Source organism: Cupressus sempervirens, chromosome 7 (assembly GCF_028749045.1).
Source record: "Cupressus sempervirens isolate cs-2001-9-10 chromosome 7, ASM2874904v1, whole genome shotgun sequence".
In the NCBI taxonomy this organism is placed as follows: Eukaryota; Viridiplantae; Streptophyta; class Pinopsida; order Cupressales; family Cupressaceae; genus Cupressus; species Cupressus sempervirens.
Window position 1 is genome coordinate 922,471,773 of NC_143124.1, and position 20,978 is coordinate 922,492,750.

At 38.0% G+C, this 20,978-nt stretch overlaps 1 protein-coding gene across 1 annotated transcript in view; it reads right to left on the reverse strand.

Moving 5' to 3' along the window:
- LOC149550560 (auxin response factor 4-like) overlaps nucleotides 1-20,978 on the reverse strand; it is a 110,685-nt gene that overhangs the window by 44,973 nt on the left and 44,734 nt on the right. Inside the window, exons 8-9 of the mRNA XM_089793551.1 lie at nucleotides 14,484-14,600; nucleotides 14,305-14,380 (exon numbers count right to left, since the gene is read on the reverse strand). Of these exons, the coding sequence (XP_089649677.1) occupies nucleotides 14,305-14,380; nucleotides 14,484-14,600 (193 nt within the window). The remainder of the gene's footprint in view (nucleotides 1-14,304; nucleotides 14,381-14,483; nucleotides 14,601-20,978) is intronic.

The following is a 20,978-nucleotide window of genomic DNA, read 5'->3' on the forward strand; positions in this document are numbered from 1 at the left end:
TCTTCTTGCATCATATGATACAGAAATCATATCATTCATAGAGGAAAATTACTTCAAAAATGAAAACGCATAGATCCTCATGCATTCGATTAGAGGCAACTTATATTAGATGTTCTAAAGTAAACAGAATGCTTCCACAGCATCAACTCATCCGCATATGTTACGTGCACCTAGTGTGACGTGATTTTTCCTAAGACTTTGACGGCTTCTCCGATTAAGAGTTACTGGATTTCCCCATGAACATTTTGAAGAATCATTTGTTGTGCTTTGTCCTGTCCATCCTTTATCTGTTCGGGACTTCAGTCTTCGGGGTCTAGTGGGAGTTGCAGATCCTTGCACTGAAGGGTGAACTACTTCTTCAGGCTCAGGTGGCAAATAATTCCTACCAGAGGATAAGTGCTTTGTTTTTACGTCTAAAGCCCTAACATATTCAAAAGGTTCACTACTTGCATAGGTAATACCTGTTATCAAGATCTGTTGACATTCGGCTTGGTGTCATCAGGATTGAATCTATACTTGATAAACTTGAGGCTCTTGGCAATCCTTCAATATGTGATTTTCTTCCAAACATATCAGATTGATTCTCTAATACATCAATTGCAAACCCATGATTTCCACCAGTAGTACCATTGCTTGTCATTGGTTCTGGTACAGGGAGATATTCAACTTCATAGTTGTACTTTGGCAAGCAAAAGAATTTAAGAGCACCAGCTACAAAGTACCGAAATTGACCAAAATGCTTTTGGTACTTTTCTGAAAGCTCTAGAACATCACTCACGAAACCATAATATGCAACTGTAAGACCTGCGTGAATGTCACCAGCTTGGACCCACCCAACTGCAAAAACATCTGTCGCTACTAGACCGCCCCTTACAATAGCTAATGCAGAAGAGATAGGATCCCTAACCCCCAACATTGTCCAAACAAGGGAGTTATCAGAGCCTGTAGGAATAATTCCAATTGGGACAGTCATTGCTTCTTTCGGATCATCTCTGTTTTTCAAACCATTGAGAACCTGTCATTTGTTTATTGATATTTATGATACAGCCGCACTTTACTATCATATGATATCTCTGATGTATCTTAATATGGTGCAGGTTGGCTATCCAATACATGTTCTTTTGTCCCTTCTTAGGTGCTGAAGATTCCCATCTTTGTTTTGTATATTATTGAAACGTATATATCATAATCAATAAACAATCTTCTCCACCATCATTTCTTAAATGGAGACTCTAAAAATTTTGAGCTCCATCAAGGCGTTTTAACCATTACAGCAGATATATATATTATGAGTACATTCCGATAAGGGAATCATCGCGTGGAGGAACGTCAAAAATGATACACGAAGCAGCGGAAGCACTGGACATGAGATGCATACGTGTTGAATGGAGGCATATGATAGCAGCCTGGAAGTTTGACATGCGAACATTCCTGGTCTTCCAATTTGAGAACGATCATCTACAGATATATCACGCTTGCTGTAGGAAGAAATGCCAGCAAAAGCCAGAGTCAGTGCAAAATCGAGCAATGAAAGTGATCAGAGGCGGAAATGATTTTCTAAAATTATCCAGAACTGTAAACGATGGTATGTTGGACTGTTGTTATTCAGGAGTTTCACCAACCATCTCACCGCAATGTCTTCAGCAACTCCTAATAATATAATCCCAAAGGAATTTTGCGTTTGGAAGGAGAAACTAAAGCAAACGTCGTTGTTCCCAGTCCGCAACAAGAGAAATGGTTTGTCTTATCAGGTTTTTCAAAATTCAAAACTAGTTGTCAATAAAACATGAGAAACTGCAATTAGTTGGCGATTAGTTTCAATTATTTTTCAGTTTGTTGTTAAATGGCGATTAGGTGCAATAAAAAGATGTATTGTTTCAGCAAGCACCCTTTCGTCATTTATAAATATAAGGCATGGGAGGATGTAAAAGATACAATTTTTTGAGGACACCACATATTGTTAAGAATTCCTTTCATACTTTAAGCATACGTTTTTAATCTCTTCAATGAGAAAGTGTTGAAATATTGAGCAAAGTAGATAGAGGTTGAGGATTACTGAACTTAATTTTTAAGATTGCCTGTGGTTGATTTGTATTGGATAGAGCTCTAACAAATTCTAAGAGTCTTCAATACGAACTACTGCAGCAATAAAATCAGTAAGAAACTTATTTTGTTTTAGAGTTGGAGGGTATATGTCTTGTCCTTTATGATTTTGATGATTGTATGTTTATAATTTGATATTTCGATTAGTGCATTGAATTGTTCTTCAGATATGATCAATACGAATATTGCAGGATATATTATCTTTCCTCTATTTGTATATGTTTTATCCAAATTAAGGTTAAATTATTATAGACTGATCTGAATATGCAAAGCTGAATCAGTTCCTGGCATCGTAATAATTAAGTTATTAACATATACAATATCATTAATATCATCAAGTTGTATATAAGGAATATACGTTTGACTCTATTACCCATTAAGATTTGGCACTAATCATTAATCCGTTCATAAATCCTTAAGACTTATATGCTGGCAATTTTTTAAAAATTTTCTTTTGAAGGAAATTAGATCATATTCATAATAGTAATTTGTTTTAAACCTTTTTCTTTTCAGCGACACATAAAATCTTAAATAAAGTGATTGAAGTTCGAAGATAAATAATTATTAATTATAATTCAGAACGTTTCCTTGATGCTTGCCAATTGAGGAGTTTATTTGATTGTTGTAATCCGCTATAAATCATCTTGGAATTGAGTTTTGCCATCCAAGATTTAGGTAAACAGGCCTTGGTCCAGCAGAACCAAAAGTGCAGAGGATTGGAATCAATCCTGTCAAGTTGGCCAAAATCAGTTAGATACCCAACATCGAACAGGCAAGGCTCGTAGATTTCTAACCGGTGATTTTGATAACTAACAAGCTGGTTGAAGATGAAACAATAGATTTGCTGTATGTTCCTACCACAAATTGGACTATAGACATTTTCACCAAGCCTCTTGGTCCTAATAAGTTTGTCAAATTCAAAGGACAGCTTGGCGTTCTAGATAGATTAACCATTAAGGGAGGGTATTAAGACAATGGATAATCGTCTATTATTAGTTAGTGGTAATCTATTGTAAATATCTAGTTAGCTTTAATTAGTTGTAGTTTTTTTAGCTTTCTTTTAGCTAGAATAAAATGTTTCTGTTCTTTACGATTGTTTCCTAAAGAAACATCACTTTATTCTTTTGTGTATATAGACCTCTCGGTCTTTGTTAATATCAAGCAAGTATTTTACCAATTACTTCGTAATACCATCAAGGTCCATCCATTCAGGGAACACCTTTTCTGGGTGTCATAAATGATTGTGTGGATTCATTCTCCACTGTTTTCACACCTACCATTCGTATCTGAAGTACACACATTAGCACTTACTATCTCTTCAGCAGCTCCTATTCTCACAGTTGAGCAGTGTGAGAATTTAGGAAATGTGTTTGAAGATTTCCCAACACTCACAGAAGGTCAAGTTTCCCAACTTGATACTTCGATGACTGATTTTAAAGCATTCATAACAGAATCTTCTCATCAGGCACCTCTCGGTACAGCCGTGCAAACTGAAGCATGCTCAATCACAACGGAAATACAATCAGGATCAATTTCAATGGTTGTCAGTGTACCTGATTCGGCAAATAAAGGTTTTATTTTGCCTGCATGGTTGGGCAAGATCACTATGAAGAGAAGGAAGATTGTCCTACCCCTAGATAATCTTCCTATCAAGAAAACTAAATCTAAATCTCTTAAAAAAAGGATTGTTTCAAGAATTGTATTTCTGTTGAAGACCACCATAATATTAACTTAGTAGTGAGAGTTTACTTATATGCATGTATCAACATGAAAGCTTTTTTGTGTATGCATGGAAATATAGATGGTTTGATGCTATGAACTTTACATCTGGTGAGAAACAAACAATCATAGGATCAAACTAAAACAAGGATCTATGTTAAACCAGTGGAATGCAAGAAAACTGTTTGTCATAATGTCTATGCATATTCTATGAAGAATTCTGATTGTCTTTGCAGTCAAGTGTTTGGCAAATTAACAATGCACAAAAATCAGAAAACTTAGAACTTCTAAGGCCGGATAGGACAGGGGTTACTACAACGTTTTGTCCATAACTACAGACAAGTAGTATCTATCTATGGGGAAGATACAGGGATGGAAAAAGTCAGGAAAGAACTTATTGAGGTACACAACAGTTAGCTCAGAATTGGCAGTTGGATAAAAGAAAAGAGGCAATCAAGAAGTAAGATGAATATAACACAATCCCTCCATAGGTTTAGAATGATTTACCTTTCACTGATTACATGGACTTTCATCCAAGTCTACAAAACAAGAATAATATGGCAAAGAAACAATACCACAAGCTAGCTCATGAATTTCTAGCACAAGGAGTTTGCAAAGAGTTGCATAGGGGATTTCAGCAGTCAAAAACTAGCTTTGAGGTGATCTTGAAAAAGAAGAGCAACTAACTATTAGTTATTTTCAGCCTTCTCATGATCATGTAAAGGATGTTAACTATGGCACAGGTATTTTGATAGGTAGCATGGAGGTAGAGGTTTCTTGTGGGGCTGCCTACACTAGTACTCATGATGGACGTATTGATAATGTGTTGGAGAGGATTGTCAAATCAGCCAATGATGATGAATCCAAATCTTTTGTAAGTGTTGATGCTGATTTCAATCCAGTCTTAATGATCTCTGTAATGTTCCCAAAGGCAATCTTTGTCTGGAGGTGATCTCTGTCTAGAGGTAATCTCTGTCCGGAGCTGATTTCTGTCCGAAAGTGATTCTTGTCCAGAGGTGATTTATGTCTGTACAGTGGAAGTTGTCCATACGATGAAGGTAGATTGAAGGTGTCCTACACCGTACGGTAGGCAATGGTGCAAGTGGAATGAAGGATCCGTATAGTGATCCAGTCATAGGCATACGTTGTATGGGAAAATGGCGTGTACAAAGGGAAGTGGAATCAAGTGCCGAAGGGGTGTCGTACATTGTATGGTAGGAGAATGGGTGTGGCCTTACGGTGTGATTGGAGACTTGCACGGTGATCGTACAGAGGTATGAGTGAGGGGTGGATATACGGTAGGATAAAGGAAGATGAATGCCGCTAGTACTCGTACGAATGGAGATGTTCCTTTGCCACGGTTTGAACTACAATTTGTGATGTCAGACTATATGTAAGCTGAGACAATAACATAAAATATTTTTGCCAAAACACACAAATTAATGTTAGCAAAAGTATTTGCAATCTAATCCAAAAACATATATTTTCAAACAAAGATGGTGTTCTAGATGTGCAAGATCCAAAACAAAGTAATACAGAGAATCGGAATCGAGTGAGGGTTGAATCCCACTGAAACCAAACTAGCCAAGTAGGCTTCCACTTCCAAAATGGCGAACAATACTGAGCTCCAACAAGAATTCGCAATATAAAGAAATAATCCAAATTGCATGCCACAAATATCCTACCCGTTAGTCATAAATACCCATCGGAGGAAAAATTTAAAGGTGCACAACAACAAACACCTATGACCAAAATAAAAGATGGGCCTGAGATATACATAAACCAATCAGAACCCCAAATACAACTGTTATTTCATTAATTTCAGCCCCACATTTATTCATTAAAGTAATTGATTACAGATCCATTTTTTCTATTATATAATTTAAATTCTTGTACCAGTTAATTAATTAATTTAATTATTACAATAAAATCTGGGAACATCGCAATCTCTACATATGGTATGGATTCTTCTTGTGATGAAACTGTTTTTTACATAATGCTGCCCCTAATTCTTTATACAGTTGGGTATGGAAGATCACGTGGATATGTATAACGAACACATTCTCCCACCTCATGGGCATTTGACTTCTCATGCATCTATTAGTTCACCTTATTTGGAGAGCCAAATGAAAGTAACTGAAAATAAAATTGTTGTAGATCTGTCACATTTTGATAACATATATGAGATGGTTGCAAAGCATTTTTGGAGTGAACAATTAGGAAAAAGACAAAAAGAACTCAAAGAGGAGTTCTCGCATTTGTAGGTAATTAAGGAATGAGGAAAATGAAATAAAATTATCTACATCTTATTTCACATCGTGATCATCTTCTCAATCTCATGGAGATCTATTCTGAAGCATCAAGGAAGAAGGAAGAAGTGGACACCCTTAGTTGCGAGCTCTCGAATACTAAGGACACCCTAGAGGTTGCCCTAGTGGCATTTCATGGAGCAGAAAGTCAGATTGTTCACTAATCAGAAATTAAATTTGGCATGTTCTACCTTAGCTCAACATTCAGATTCGAGAAATGTGGAGGTTGTCGGTGATGGTAGCACGAGAGTTGATGAAGATGAGCATGATTCATCTACATTCAGTGGGCAGATGGTACTTAGTGATGAGCCATTTACTAAGGTTGGAGTTATTTATCATGACTATGGAGTAATAGTGCTCATCATTTTTCTTTTGTTCCACACGTAGAGGACTTGATGAGACACAGGTGTGGATTGTCTCAGAGATTGTATCATCCATTGTGGGATGGAGGTCATCCATCTCCAAAATATGTGAATAGAGGCACTAAGTATCTGACCCAAATGATTCTAGAAGATTACTTACAAGGCCACCAACTAGTTCTCCATCATAGTGATAAGTATCCGAGAGGGTTAGCTACTTCTATATCACAGAGATCTAATGCAAATACATGGTTACACAGTGATTATGGTGTCAGTTACCACAAGATGGATAACTTGCAAAATCAGCACATCCATGGGGGTCTTGCAGAGGTTGGCTGTAGTTCTAGGGTTGCAGATTCTTTCAATGGTTTGTAACTCTGTATCTCCTTATGGCTGATGGATGTGAGAGCAATTTTCTTTGGGACCCAAGTACTGACAGAGTTAGCAATAAAGCTTGGGTGGGTTCCATTGATGGATTTAGCCATTCCTGGCTTGGTGAAGATGAGATCTGAGTCAAGCGACAAGGGTTCGATGATCTTCTTGGACCTACAATGATTTAGATGGATTCCTCGTGTGTGGGAGATTCGGATAGTTGATATAGTATATATTCTTGCACAGTTGAGGGAGGTGTGACGGGTTGGCCTTTTGAGTTGCTCTCTACTGAGATGTCCACTACTGCCACATGTATTATTGGATTACTACACCATTTCCAACATGGTAGCATGGTGATTGTGTTAATTGGGCAGGCATATCATCTTCATTGTCATATGGATTACAGGTGTTAGTAATATCAAGGACATCATACAGGTCTTCGCTTGGGATCCAGGTAGAGCATTCACTTGGTTGGTTATGGATCAGGGAGTTGGGAGGAGCGATTTGTTGCAATCCTTTCTTCATGGAGGTTGGTATATTGTTGATCTTTCACCACCTCTTGGCATTAGAGGTGTATGTACTTATAGCTGGAGTGAGGTACTCGGTTGGATAGAATTTAATGACTCAGCTTGGCTTATGGAATATGAGTCGTGTGAGTAGTCTAAGTCACCGAGCCGAGCAGGCCTTCCCAAGTTTATATGACTTGACCTAGGTCATGGAATATGATGTATAATACATTAAATTATGAAAATATATAATTTCAAGGAGTTGTTGCAGAGTTGTACCTGAGCCACAAGTTGAGTTGGCCTTGCCGAGTCCAAATTTTTGATGAAATTTTGTGTAATATTTGTGAATCTATTTTTCCAAATTTGAGAACAATAAAACATTTGGACATTACATAATTTAATAATCCAACCATTTGTGGAAAGCACCACCAAGCCATTGAAAATTGAAATTGAACATGTCAAGAGCGAACTAATGTTTAAGAATGATACCAAGTGCCAAAATGAACACTTACTAAAAAAAGCATTATCGCAACCCTAAAAGCCAATCGAACTCCAAACCATCACTGGATTCCAAAAGAAATTGAAAATTGAAACCAAGCTCTCCTAGAGCATTGGAACTCTACCAAATCACCAAGAAACTTATAGAAAGCTCACAAAATTGGCCAACACTCACAGAACAAAATGGCATAAAACAGGGACATTACACACAATATCTATAAATAAATATTAATGTTATGCCTTCTATCCCTTATATAATATATATGTATACTTCTATAACTATTTTCTCTAGCCATATCTATATCAAAAGGTCTTGAAATTTCATCACATCTTTATCTGATGCCACACAGTTTTTTGTGCAACTCAATGTAGTCAGAATAAAGTAACTATTGTGTTTAGCACTTGTTAAGCTAGTCAGGCTGGGTAGTTAGGCGATGAGGGAGTGCGTCAATTGGTTTCCAACCAACGAAACCTTCTATAAGTACTTGGATGGGTTTTCTAGTATTAATAAAGAAATCATTTCCTTGCCTACTAGATTGTGGTATTACTGGTACATTCTATGTTCTATGCATGTGTATATCAATTGTGTTATTTTGTATCTGTGAACTTGAGTGATATTACCACTCTACATTTTTGGCGTTGTTGCCTAAGTTCAGATCTAGAGGTATTTTACCAAACAAGATGAGCTAATGGGAAGACCATTCATACCTTGCATCCAAATTACTAACAGCGATGGAGAGGAGGAAATAACTAGGGAGGATCAGTTGACATGCAACCTGGTGACAACGTGGGAAGTTGTAGTCGAACAATACATGCAAAGGGAAGCCCATGAGAGGACGATTCCTAAGAGCACGGTACGCAACGAACTCTTTGTGCCACCGGCAATGCATAATCTCCTAGAACAAATTCCTCGGCTTTTAGCAAGGAACTTGGTACATACTAAGGACGAAAGAGCACAGATCAAGAGGGAACGAAGAAGGCAACAAGTTCAACAATTTATCGAGAGGACACGAGATCACAAATTAGAGGAACCCAATAACTCAAGAAAGCAAGATAGGCACGGAATTACTTCATGCCCCTAATTCCAAATAAATACCACAGGATGAAACTGAGGAGGAAGTCGTCCTAAGAACCTTATGTCTCCAAAAGCAAGAAGAGAGACACCGTAACTTGAGAACACAAGGGGATTCCCATTGAAGTCAAGAAGGTTGGACTAAACATACCATTGAGGAACTAGCCAATTTGGTTATTTCATAAACACCAAGAAGGCAGTTCGGATGCAGAGACCCAAAAACCCCTGCATGACAAGAATTCCATCAAGAGGAGATAAAGAGTCAAGAGTCTGTTCCATCGGGAAGTGGTGTTCCATCGGGAAGTGGTGTCCCATCGGGAAGTAAAGTTCCATCAAGAAGTGGTGTTCCATCGGGAAGTGGGGTTCCATCCGAAAGTAGTGTTCCATCAGGAAGTGCAGTTCCATCAGGAAGTGGTGTTCCGTCGGGAAGTAAAGTTCTATCGGGAAGTGGAGTTCCAGTGGGAAGTGGTGTTCCATCGGGAAGTGGTGTTCCATCAAGAAGTGAGGTTCCATCCGGTGGTGGTGTTCCCTCGGGAGGAGGGGTTCCATTGGGAAGGAGGCAACAAGGAAAGAGAATGGCATTAGATAAACAAAAATTGCCTAAATTTACAGGGGATGGATTAGATAAACCTATATAACTATATGGCAAGCGAACAGGGAGAATGATAGTAATGAATGGTTGAAGGCATTTCTTGCCACATTCAGCAAGATCACCATAGATTGGTATGCAGACTTGGATGCTGGTAAGAAGAACAATTGGGATAACCTACGTCGAACATTTGAGGAGGAATTCAAATTGTTAAGAGATGATGATGAAATTGTCACAGAAATCTATAACACCAGGCAAGACAAGAAGGAATCGATGAAGGCTTATACCAGGCGACTGAAGGAACTCATCAGCAAATTGGACAATAAGCCTATGGACAGGTTAAAGAAAAGATGGTTTATTGAAGAACTCACCCCGTCCTTAAAAAAAAAAAAGGAAGATAGTCCCACCATCCACTTTTGGAGATGCTTGTACACGTGCCATGGACATTGAAAGTGAAATTAAAACCTCAAAGAGTAGACGGCACGGAAGTTCTAGTGAGAGTTCGGAGGAGAGTGAGGAAGAGTCGAAAACGATCCAAGCCTTGAGGAAGGACCTCAAACGGCTAATGAAGGAAGTAGCCAAACTAAGGATGAGAAGAAGGAAGGTAAAGACCTATAGTGTACAGACTGCGAAAAAGAGGGTCATACCAAAGGAGCATGCCCAAGAAAGATGTTTTGCGAGATTTGCCAAATAGGGGGTCATGCAATCAAAGACTGCCCTTATAACCTAAAAACAAGGAACACCCAGATACTGTTTACTAGAGAACAATCTACACCACCAGTAACTCCCCCAAAGAACAATAATACAGAAGCTTCACCAGGGGGGTACAGGAATAACTGAAGAGGCAATGCCAATAGTAGTAATAACAATAGCAACGCGAACACACCCTGACGGGCAATCCAATATGATTCTCCAGGATGGCCTATGATCCAATGCCGAAGATGCAACGAATGGGGCCATTTTGCTCGAGAATGTCAAAACGGAGGGGGACAGAATGGAGGAATGCTCTGCAAATGGTGTGGGCCTAGCAACCATGAGGATGCGAATAACCCAAGCCAAAAAGGTGTGAACATGTTGGATATTACAGGATCAGAAAGTGAGGTACTTGCAATAACAAGGATGCAAGCCAAGAAAGCCATGTACCCGAAGGTGACCATGGAAAAAGAAAGATTTGAGGAGGCAAAGCAGAACATCCAACATGAGTTGAGAGGGGAAACAACAGCTAAGCCAGCCAAGACCTGTAGGGACAAGGGCATACCTAACATCATGAGAAAAGTATTAGATACACTACCCCAGTTACAAGTCGCATTGACACAAGGAACGCTGCCAACTCAACAGGATCCCCAAGGGGAACCAGAAACAGTAGAACAAGTGGAACCAAAAGCAGTAGAGCGGGTAGGAAAAGAAGAAACTTTAGTCGAAAAGGAAGAAAACACCTTATTTACAATAGGTCTAGGGAGAGCGCCAGCAGTGGTAGAGATGGAGATCATGGGGTACAAACTCTGAAACACAATAATTGATGGAGGCACCAAGGTGAATGTTCTATCAGAAGATACTTGGAAGGCTATTGGGAAACCTACCTTGTGGCCGCCCAAATTCTAGCTCGTAGGAGCAAATCAGCATGGCATCAAACCGACTGGCACCTTGATAGAGCAAAAGGTAATAATAGGAACCCAACAATTTGTTTGACTTTGTGGTTATTACCTTAGAGAAGAAAGGATATGATGCTTTATTAGGGAGAGAATGGCTAGTAGTAGCAAAGGCCAATCACAACTGGAAACGAAACACCCTCTTTATTGAATCAGAAGGAAGTACACTATAGATCTCAAGAACCAGTCAGTAAGTCAGGACTTGGCATCAGATTCTGAAGGAGAAAACTATGAAGGGATGGAACTAGATGAGGAAGGGGTGCTCAGACTAGGGGAATGCTCAGACGACAACACAAATTCCCTTAATGGATTATTCCACTAGCAAATGGGAGACTATGAAGTTTCCCACGTAGAATGTAATATGTTACAAGTACAAGACTCAGTCAGAAGGAAGGGACCCGAAGGAGTACACGAAGCATAAAGAGAATGGGGCAGTAAAGTTATCTACTTGGGATAACAAACCTATCAGAGACCTTGTAAATGGGTCGAGACCTCGTAAATGGGTCTAAGTTAAAAGCATATGAGAGATGGAATAAATTGGCAAGTAGCTATTTTATAAATATAAGAGAGGAAAAAGGATGAAAAGCAAAAAGAGAAAAAACTGAACCAAGTCCTTATAAAGATACGGAATCACAAAAGATTACCCAAAAAATTACTCGGAGTGACAAAGAAGGAATTACCGGGAAGGAAGTGACAAACAGGAAAGTGCAAAGGCAGTCGAAGTGATGGCCACCATAGGAGAGGAAAGGGTGGTCGTACGGACAGTTGTACAACAGGAGGGAAGGGTGGACGAAGTAGTCAGGAAAATAGTTGTACAGAGAGGACCACACCTCGTCATCGGAGAACTTGTACAGTCATCCGAGAAGAACTTGTACGGTCGAGTAGCACAAAGAGGACCACTGTACGGCAGACCAACAGGCAAACCACCGTACGGACCAAGCGTACAGCATTGGCAGTTCCAAATTTCATTTGACAACACCATACAGCAACATCCTGCAAGGCAACTTCCAGTACGGCAACATCATCCCGTACGGCAACATCTCATATGGAAACATCACTTCCAGCATCCTTATGTATGGCATCATTCCAGAGGAGAGACCGTACGACATAATTATGTACTGTGGCAAACCGTACGATAAATTTCTGTACGGCAAACTTCCATACTAAAGAATTTCGTACTGCAGCCACAAGTCGTACGACATGGGTAGTCTGTGACATCCATACGGCAGAGACAGTTGGCAAAATCAGTACGGAAGGCAGATATAACATATGTACATGTAGAGTCAACTACAGTACAAGCAGCCGTACTTATCAATTCCCAGATAGGAGGAAGTTCAGGGTCGTACAGCTGGCACATACAAGCAATTGAAGAAGAGATAAGGGAGATGGCACTGAAAGCAAAGGAAGAGATAAGGGAGATGGCAAAGGGCAGCGAGAGCAATGGCAGGTTATGGCTACCACCTCTCATCAATGGGAAGCAGAAAAAGTGGCCATCGAGGAAGCCTGGAAGATAGAGAAAGCAAATCTGCACACAGGGATGTCCTCTCATCCCTCTTCTTGCAGTCAAAGTTCTTTTTTGTTGTTGTTTTCATGTTCAGCAGTCGTCTGGAAGATGACTTCTTTTTTTGGAGGGGATAGATGTAGTCGGAATAAAGTAACTATTGTGTTTAGCACTTGCTAAGCTAGTCGGGTTGGGTAGTTAGGAGGTGAGGGAGTGCGTCGGTTGGTTTCCAACCAATGGACCCTTCTATAAGTACTTGGATGATTGTCAATGTACTAGCGTGGGTTTTCTAGTATTAATAAAGAAATCATTTCCTTGCCCTACTGGATTGTGGTATTACTGGTACATTCTATGTTCTATGCATATGTATATCAATTGTGCTATTTTGTATCTGTGAACTTGAGTGATATTACCACTCTACACTCAATATGCATATATTCAATATCTATATATCTTGATAGAACAGCATTTAAATTTTTTGTTTTTTTTTCAAAAATGGATGCAGCATTTAAAATATTTATTTACATATATTTTGGGTTTTATAATGTAAGCTTGCAATTTTTTCTTATAATGGTTGTCTCTCGTGATTTAAAAAATGTGTGAACGATCTTGATCTTGGAAGTTTTGGACATTCCACATGAACCCTAAATTAGATACATCACCAAATAGTCTTGTGTTGTATACAGGTGAATTAAATAAATCTCAAATATAAGGTTTTTTTATGGATATGTCTAGATATAGTGTCCATGCCATATCAAAAAGTATCATATCAATATCAAGTATCTACAACACATATACATGTATACACACAAAGGACAAGTATCCAACAACAATGCTCAATTCATTTAGTTTAAAACTAAGGGCATGCTCTCATGCCACTGCTTAGCTTATTTTGGCTACTAGTGGCTGCTCAACTATTTGAGGCAATATTTGTGGAACTAATGGCCCCACGAATTATGTATTTTGTGCTTATTTTAAAGCAGAAAACTTGATATATTTGTATTACTAAATTTAATAATAATTTGTACACTTAAAATTTGAGAAAGAAACTACAATAGAAATGAAATCTTAAAAAAAAGAGGGGCAAACATTTGTGCAGCCACATGGTGTTTAGGCAATATGCAGTCACCGCTTATTTCCAGCACCCCTCCCCCCCCCACCACCCCGCGCCGCTTTTGAATTCCTAAATAAAAGCCGCTCCACTAAAATAGTAAAAGATTCCAAATTATCCTTTTCTCACACTTTCTAAATTTCCATTGAAACACTCAACTGTTAAAATTGAAGCACAAAATATACTTAAACAACCGCATTGGAACATGGGGTAAGTAAGCTAATTTCAATTGGCATAATATTAGATGAGGAAGTGCATCATTTAATTTTGTTCTACACCTGATTCATGGATGATTACAAATTTAACAACAACCAAAGGAAACTACTTTGCACTCAAAACTTCAAAAAATATCATATGAATTTGCTCAAGGAAGAGATCAGAAGAAAATCCACAAATAATTCCTCTAGAGATCAGAGAACTACTCCTTATTTATATTTCTGGTTTTAATTTGCACACATCACGATCACATTGAATAAATTAATGGTTGTGGACTACATACATTAAATTTTGAAGTACCTGAATGGATCTCCATTTTGAGCCAGGCCATCTGATGTCATCAATGACCCCTACTCCAGTGATTGTGCCACTGTACCTATAAGATTTGTTTTCATTGAGTTAAATAACTGAAACTTCACTGCAACATCTGCATTCAAAAGAATATTTAGGATATGAATCACACACAAATTATGTTTGACCTTCTTTCAGCTGTATCTTCACCTTCAAATCTTAACTTGAACCTCATTCCAGCAGACAGCGGTTGGTTGATACTTTTAACATACTTTCTATAAGGGATCACAAACTCTGCCGTAGTCCTGGAAAATAAGAAGAGAAGTACTAAGGGATGAAATGGGAAAATTCTAGCACTCCTTAAACTAAAATGGAATAAGCTCGTGCACACCAATATCTATATTTCCCTGATCAATCAAATAATACTTTATGTAACAAATTTCTCAATGCCAATTATAATGCAAAACTACAATGTAAACTCAGGAGAGTTATGGGAAGCCAAATTCGAATTCATTTATAAACTACATGAGGTGAAGAATGAGCTTAGTAAGTTAGTAGCACACTACATTAAGCTTTGAGTTAAAATTAAAATTTTGCTCTGTTAATCCGAAAAACAAATGTTACAAATAAAAGAAATACTTAATATTTTTTTTTGGGGGAGTGTTGGCCGTATGTATATATTTAATGCAAGAAATATACAAAAATAAATCAATTGAGAGTTCATAGTACGATACTTCGTCGTTGATATCAAGAGAAATATTAAATGCCAAATCAATGTTAGACTGCATAAGAGGAAGGGTTCAAATTAAGGAGATATATATTGCTTTATAAGCACACCAATTTAGTTTATGAACAGTTATAAGGAGTAATGGTTCCAGCAATCAAACAATTGGAGACATACAGTGATCTTAAATTCAACAAGCAATGATAGTGAAGGATTTCATTAATATATCACTCTGCAAATTAATACAGCATTAATGTAAAAGTACCACTGTTATACATGGACAGGGATAATTCCAACATTCGGTGACTGGACAAAATAGTACTATTAATATGATGTGACTATCTTCAAAGACAAATAGCATTGCCTATAGTCAAAATAAAAAAAGGTGACCTGCTTGTCTATTATTTGCTCTCAAACTTGACAGCAATTAAAAGGAGGACAAAGGCACTTGAAATTTTATAGTTGAGAAGAAATTTTTGTAAGAGTAGAGACAAATTTTTTAAACTGAAAGAAACTTCAGACATTTTACTAGCATGGTTAGCGACTGCATACAGCATTTATTAAAAGGAATATATAATTGTGAGAAAACATGGTTCATGAAACACGGTGCTTGAAATAATAGAAAAGCAGGTATTCATGAGAGCAAAGCTATTCTTTTATTTCTCGCATGATAAGAAACATCCTACAGATGCAAAACTGTTGAAGATAGCAAACTATCATCTGGATCCAATAAGATTAAAGTATGGCTATTGGAATTAAATCCAGCTTCATTGGGCTGGAACCCATCGTGATCATCTACCACAGATTTCATAGAGAGTCTTGTGCAAACATGGATTGTATGAAAATATCTTGGCATTCAAGATGGTTAGCAAACAAGCAGACAGGCTATATTACAAGAGCACAGAGAAATCCTAAGAAACTGAGATACTCAAATAGAAGCTATACTGTTAATAAATTTGTTCTATGGATTTAAAACTGTTGAAGATACAATCTATCATCTTTAAATCATGACCACAGGTTTAACTGTTGGAATTTAATCCATCTTAGTTCAGTTAGAGTCCGTCATGAGCATCTAGCACGGATTTCATATGTATACAATCAGCCTTCCGGAAACTTTAAAAAACATTGTATGAAAATATCTTGCCATCAAGATGCTTAACAAACAAGCAGACAGGCTATATTCCGAGAGCACAGCAAAATCCTAAGAAACTGAGATAACCCAGAACCTGCTGATGTATGGGGTCAATTGGGGGACTGAAACCCTCCTCCCCCCCGTCCGCCCACTGCAGTTGCCACCTAGCAGCTTGTTTCTATTTCCATGTTTTCCAATCCAAGCAATAGCCCTGTATTAACTTTAGGACTCTGATTTTATATCCACCATTCTTTTTCTGTGAATATGTATAATATTATAAGCATGACTAACTAAATATGGTAAGAAGGATTCAGGAAGATATGTCCTATGTCACAAATAGATATAAACTTGAGGGGGGAAGGATACCCATTCTAGAACTGAACCAAAGGCATCGATTTGAAAATTAAATGTCAAATAAGCTATGCCTTCACAATTTCAAGAGAGGCAACAGTATTGAAAAAATGCCAGACTAGTTCCACAATTATCCTATGTATGGAACAATGCAGGAAAGAACAAATCTATACAAATTTCAATGAAGTAAAATCCACGAGAATACAATATATACCCTAGTAAAACCCTTATAAGAAACACTCAAAAACTAAAGCACACTGACTATATTAGTCTCACGAAGAGGGTTAGAATACAATGTCGAATTAACTGATTCCAATGAATATCTTCACTTTGATTCTGGAATCAATATAGCAACATAGTGTTGATGTGAGTTTTATTCCACTAAAACATGCAGAATTGAATACTCAGTGTCGCAGTGAAGCATTAAATACCCAATCCCCTCTTGAATAAAGTCATCCCTCGTGCTAAGTTTGCAATTTAAGATCGTGTGATAACTTCAAGGTTCCATTAATCAAGGATACTTGCTTGGTGAAATGATGTTAAATGCTAGTAAACACTTGGGCACTTATGCTGTTTCTCAGGATTTGACAATGCACTCCTAAAGATATGGCTTCACAATGTGCAACGAAAATATTGTTTGTTTTGTTTTCAACACTTGTCGTTTTATTATTTAACGTACTTAAACTTGACTACTGACTCTATTCCTAGGCTTCAATGCAAGGAGTTGTGAATGGCTTGGACTCTACTAGATGGAGCTTAATCAGCAACTCAACTCACCTAGTGCAAGCTTCTACAGTGTACTCTTTTGGTTTTTAAATTGGCATCTCCTTTCAATCCCATCAAATGGATGCAAATTAAAGACTCAATGCTTATTGAAGTTAAGTATTAATATTCATCAGCTTACCACACAAGGCACTCTTACAATCCGTAAGAAGCTAGTGCACCAGATTTGTTCGAGTCATGCAAGTGAACATGCACGACTAATTTCATTGAACTAAACTAAATCACTTGAATCAAACTCTATTATATTTATCTCAACCTGGAAAACAACTATGAAATGAAATCTATTCTAAATGAGGATGAAGGTAACCATGCAATAACACAAACTTGATCACATCTATCACCATGCAAAACACAAGAATGATAAATAGAGCAAATTTGGCATTATTCTTCCAACAATTCACGAACATCTCCCTTAACAAATGAGAGGAGCAGTCCTTATATAGAGAGCTCAAATACAATGAATGGCAAAGATTAAACTAGAATCAATGGCCCAGATTAAATCCTACAACCCCCAATTAGGTTTCCCCTAAATACCCACTAAAAGCATTAAATGCTCACTCCATCAAAATTAAGCACCACCATGTGGACCAATTAGAATATTACATTGCCTTCTTGGACTGATGAAAAAAGTCAAATCTACAACCAAATAAGGACATTCAAATGAATCTGGACTCAATTCCACCAATCATTTCCATGGGGATACTTGGCATGCCTCCAAGCCTATATTCATAATAGCTCACCTCACCTATATAAGCAGAACATTACTTCTTCCACTTAGCTACATTATACAAAGTCATGAAGCCCTTAGGCCTGAACTAGGATGCAATTTGTGTGGAATTATAACAGTTACCATACCTGCAACAAAGTTAAATTTTCTGTTCGAAGAGTCTCAGACTTCAAAATCAGAATTTGAATGCTCTGGAATGAAGTCTCCTTGACGAAGGTTGCCTGTAGCTGAATGTTGAAAGATTAAAATGTGTTTCAATGTTGCACTTTATTGCAAATGTGCATAAAAAGTGGATCAGACCCCTGCTGTAGGTGTTGATCGCAAAAATCCCCACTTACCACCTGCAATTAGAAATTTAGCTTCTAATTTGCCTTTGTTTGCAATGAAATTGCTTTCCACATCATTGAGCAATTTGATTTATATAGAAGAGGCTTGCAAATTTGCCATTAGATGACTGTTGCATTGAGAATTTAATTCCCTGCTAAGCCATTTAATTCAGTCCCTCTTCTCAATTACAAATAATCATTAAATACAAAGCCTTTATTGCTAAACTTGATGCAAGATTTGAATTGACAAAGGCTTTGCAACGGTGTTTGTGCCCACTAAATCATAGCTAAAATAAATTGCATTTAATTCCCTTTCACTTCAATAAACAACTTTTGCATCCAATTTAGTGCCCAGATCTGCACTTAATAACACTCCAATATCTTTTCGACAACCTTGAATATAGTGTCAATATTGCACTTTGATTGCATCCTTCTCTCAAATTTTGTCCTAGAGTTTATCAAGAATGCACCCCAAACAGGCCACACATTTCTTACATTTGGGTCCCCACCTGAATCAAGTTCAAGTTAAAACCATGTAGGCCCACATGTTTCCCATATTGGGAGGGCCCAGTTGCCCTAAGATTGTGCCCAGATCCACATGTTACATAGCTTGGGCCTATTTGGTTTCCATTAACCCATATGTTACCTCTTAGGAGGGGCTCAAAATGATGTGGTTTTAGCCTAGCATCATTTCCAAAGCAAGTCATCGCATAAAAAGTGGGATTGGGTGCTATTTTGATCCACTTCTCATGTTTTGTGGGTCTAATTTGAATTATGTGCGCAATTGCCACCTCTATGCATCAGTTCTGAGATGAGACACTAATTACATAGGTAGTGAAATATCTCTCAACTCAAGATGGGACAACACTACATGGGTAGTGAAATATGTCTCAGCTCAAGATGGGTAGTGAAATATGTCTCGGCTCATTTGAGGACAAGCACTCATTGTTTCCATATAACATAAGCAAGGTAAATGGCTTCTTGATTCAGGTGCATCACATCATATGACATCTTCTATGGATATGTTTTCTTCTCTTGAGCCTTGTCATTCTCCACATATATTGATGGGTAACAACACATACATGAAGGTTTATGGGAAAGGTTCTATTCCAATGGGAGAGCAGGCATTTAATGATGTTCTTTGTGTACCGTTCTTTGTGTACCATCCTTGACCACTAATCTCCTTTCCATTTACCAAATTACTCATGGGGCACAAGGTAAAATTGTTGAATTCACTCTTGATCATGTCTACACTTGGGACATGGAGACTAGAGATGCCATAGCTATGGGAGTTGTTGATCATGCATCATGCTTGTATTCTTTTTCACATTTTGTAGATGATGATGATGATATTCATGACATAGCCACCCCTATACCAATGGTGAATTTTGTAAGTGGGGAGAACTTTGGACACATGCATCATTGTGTTCTTCAGACAAATGTTGATGATCCTACTGCTCCACCTCCTGCTTCTTCATCCATGACTTCTACTATTCAGCAGGATAATCATATTGTTTTAGATCTTGTTGTGGGATGAATTCTTGGATGACCTTTCAAATGAGTCTCATAATGCAGATTTGGTTAATACATTTGAGGGGGTTTACTTTTTTACCTTCTTCGGAGATTGGAATTCCCAACTCTTCAACCTCACTTGGTTTGTCACATCTCATAGCTCAGCTTCTTGGTGTGATGGAATCTTTGTGCTTGAAGAGACCTCTTCAATCTTCAAAGATGCATACTTGAAGACTTTTTTTCTCCTATGAGGGGATCATTGCTTGTATATACATGATGTATGTAGTTCTTGGGGGATCTTGAGTACTCCATCCATCCATGCATCTTGTTTTTCATCTCTCTTTTTTGGAGAGGGTTTTTCCCATGAGGTTTTCTCTCTTTCTCCACTTTATGAGAGACTGCATTTCATGTACTGTTTTGCATCATTGTACAAGGGTACCTAAAATGGCCTAGTAGTCGGAACCCATCTTGCATTGTGAATTTAAGTGCATTCCCCTAAGTTGCACTTAAGAGGGGTGATGGTGTAATTAAATATTCACTGATTACACTCTTTCACCTTCTTTGGAGATTGGATTTCCCAACTCTTCAACCTCACTTAGCATGTCACATCTCATAGGTCATCTTGATGGTGTGATGGGATATTTGTGAATGAAGAGACCTCTTCAATCTTCAGAGATGCATACTTGGAAACTTGTTTTCTCCTATGCAGGGATCATTGCTTTTATATACATGATGTATGTAGTTCTTGGGGGTTCTTGAGTACTCCATCCATCCATGCATCTTTTTTTTCATCTCTCGTTTTTGGGAGGGTTTTTCCCATGAGATTTTCTCTCTTTCTCCACTTTATGAGAGATTGCATTTGATGTATTGCTTTGCATCATTGTACAAGAGTACCTAAAATGATCTAGTAGCCGGAGTGGATCTTGCATTGTGAGTTTTAAGTGCATTCCCCTAAGTTGAACTTAAGAGGGGTGTTGGTGTAATTAAATATTCACTAATTACGCTTACTTAGGATAATGCAGTGCATAGTAGTTCATCATTGAGACACCTAGGAGTTTGCACCTCAAGTAAGCACATGGTGTAGGAGAATTCCACTCCAGGTGGTCATAGTTGTTATCTCAATCCACC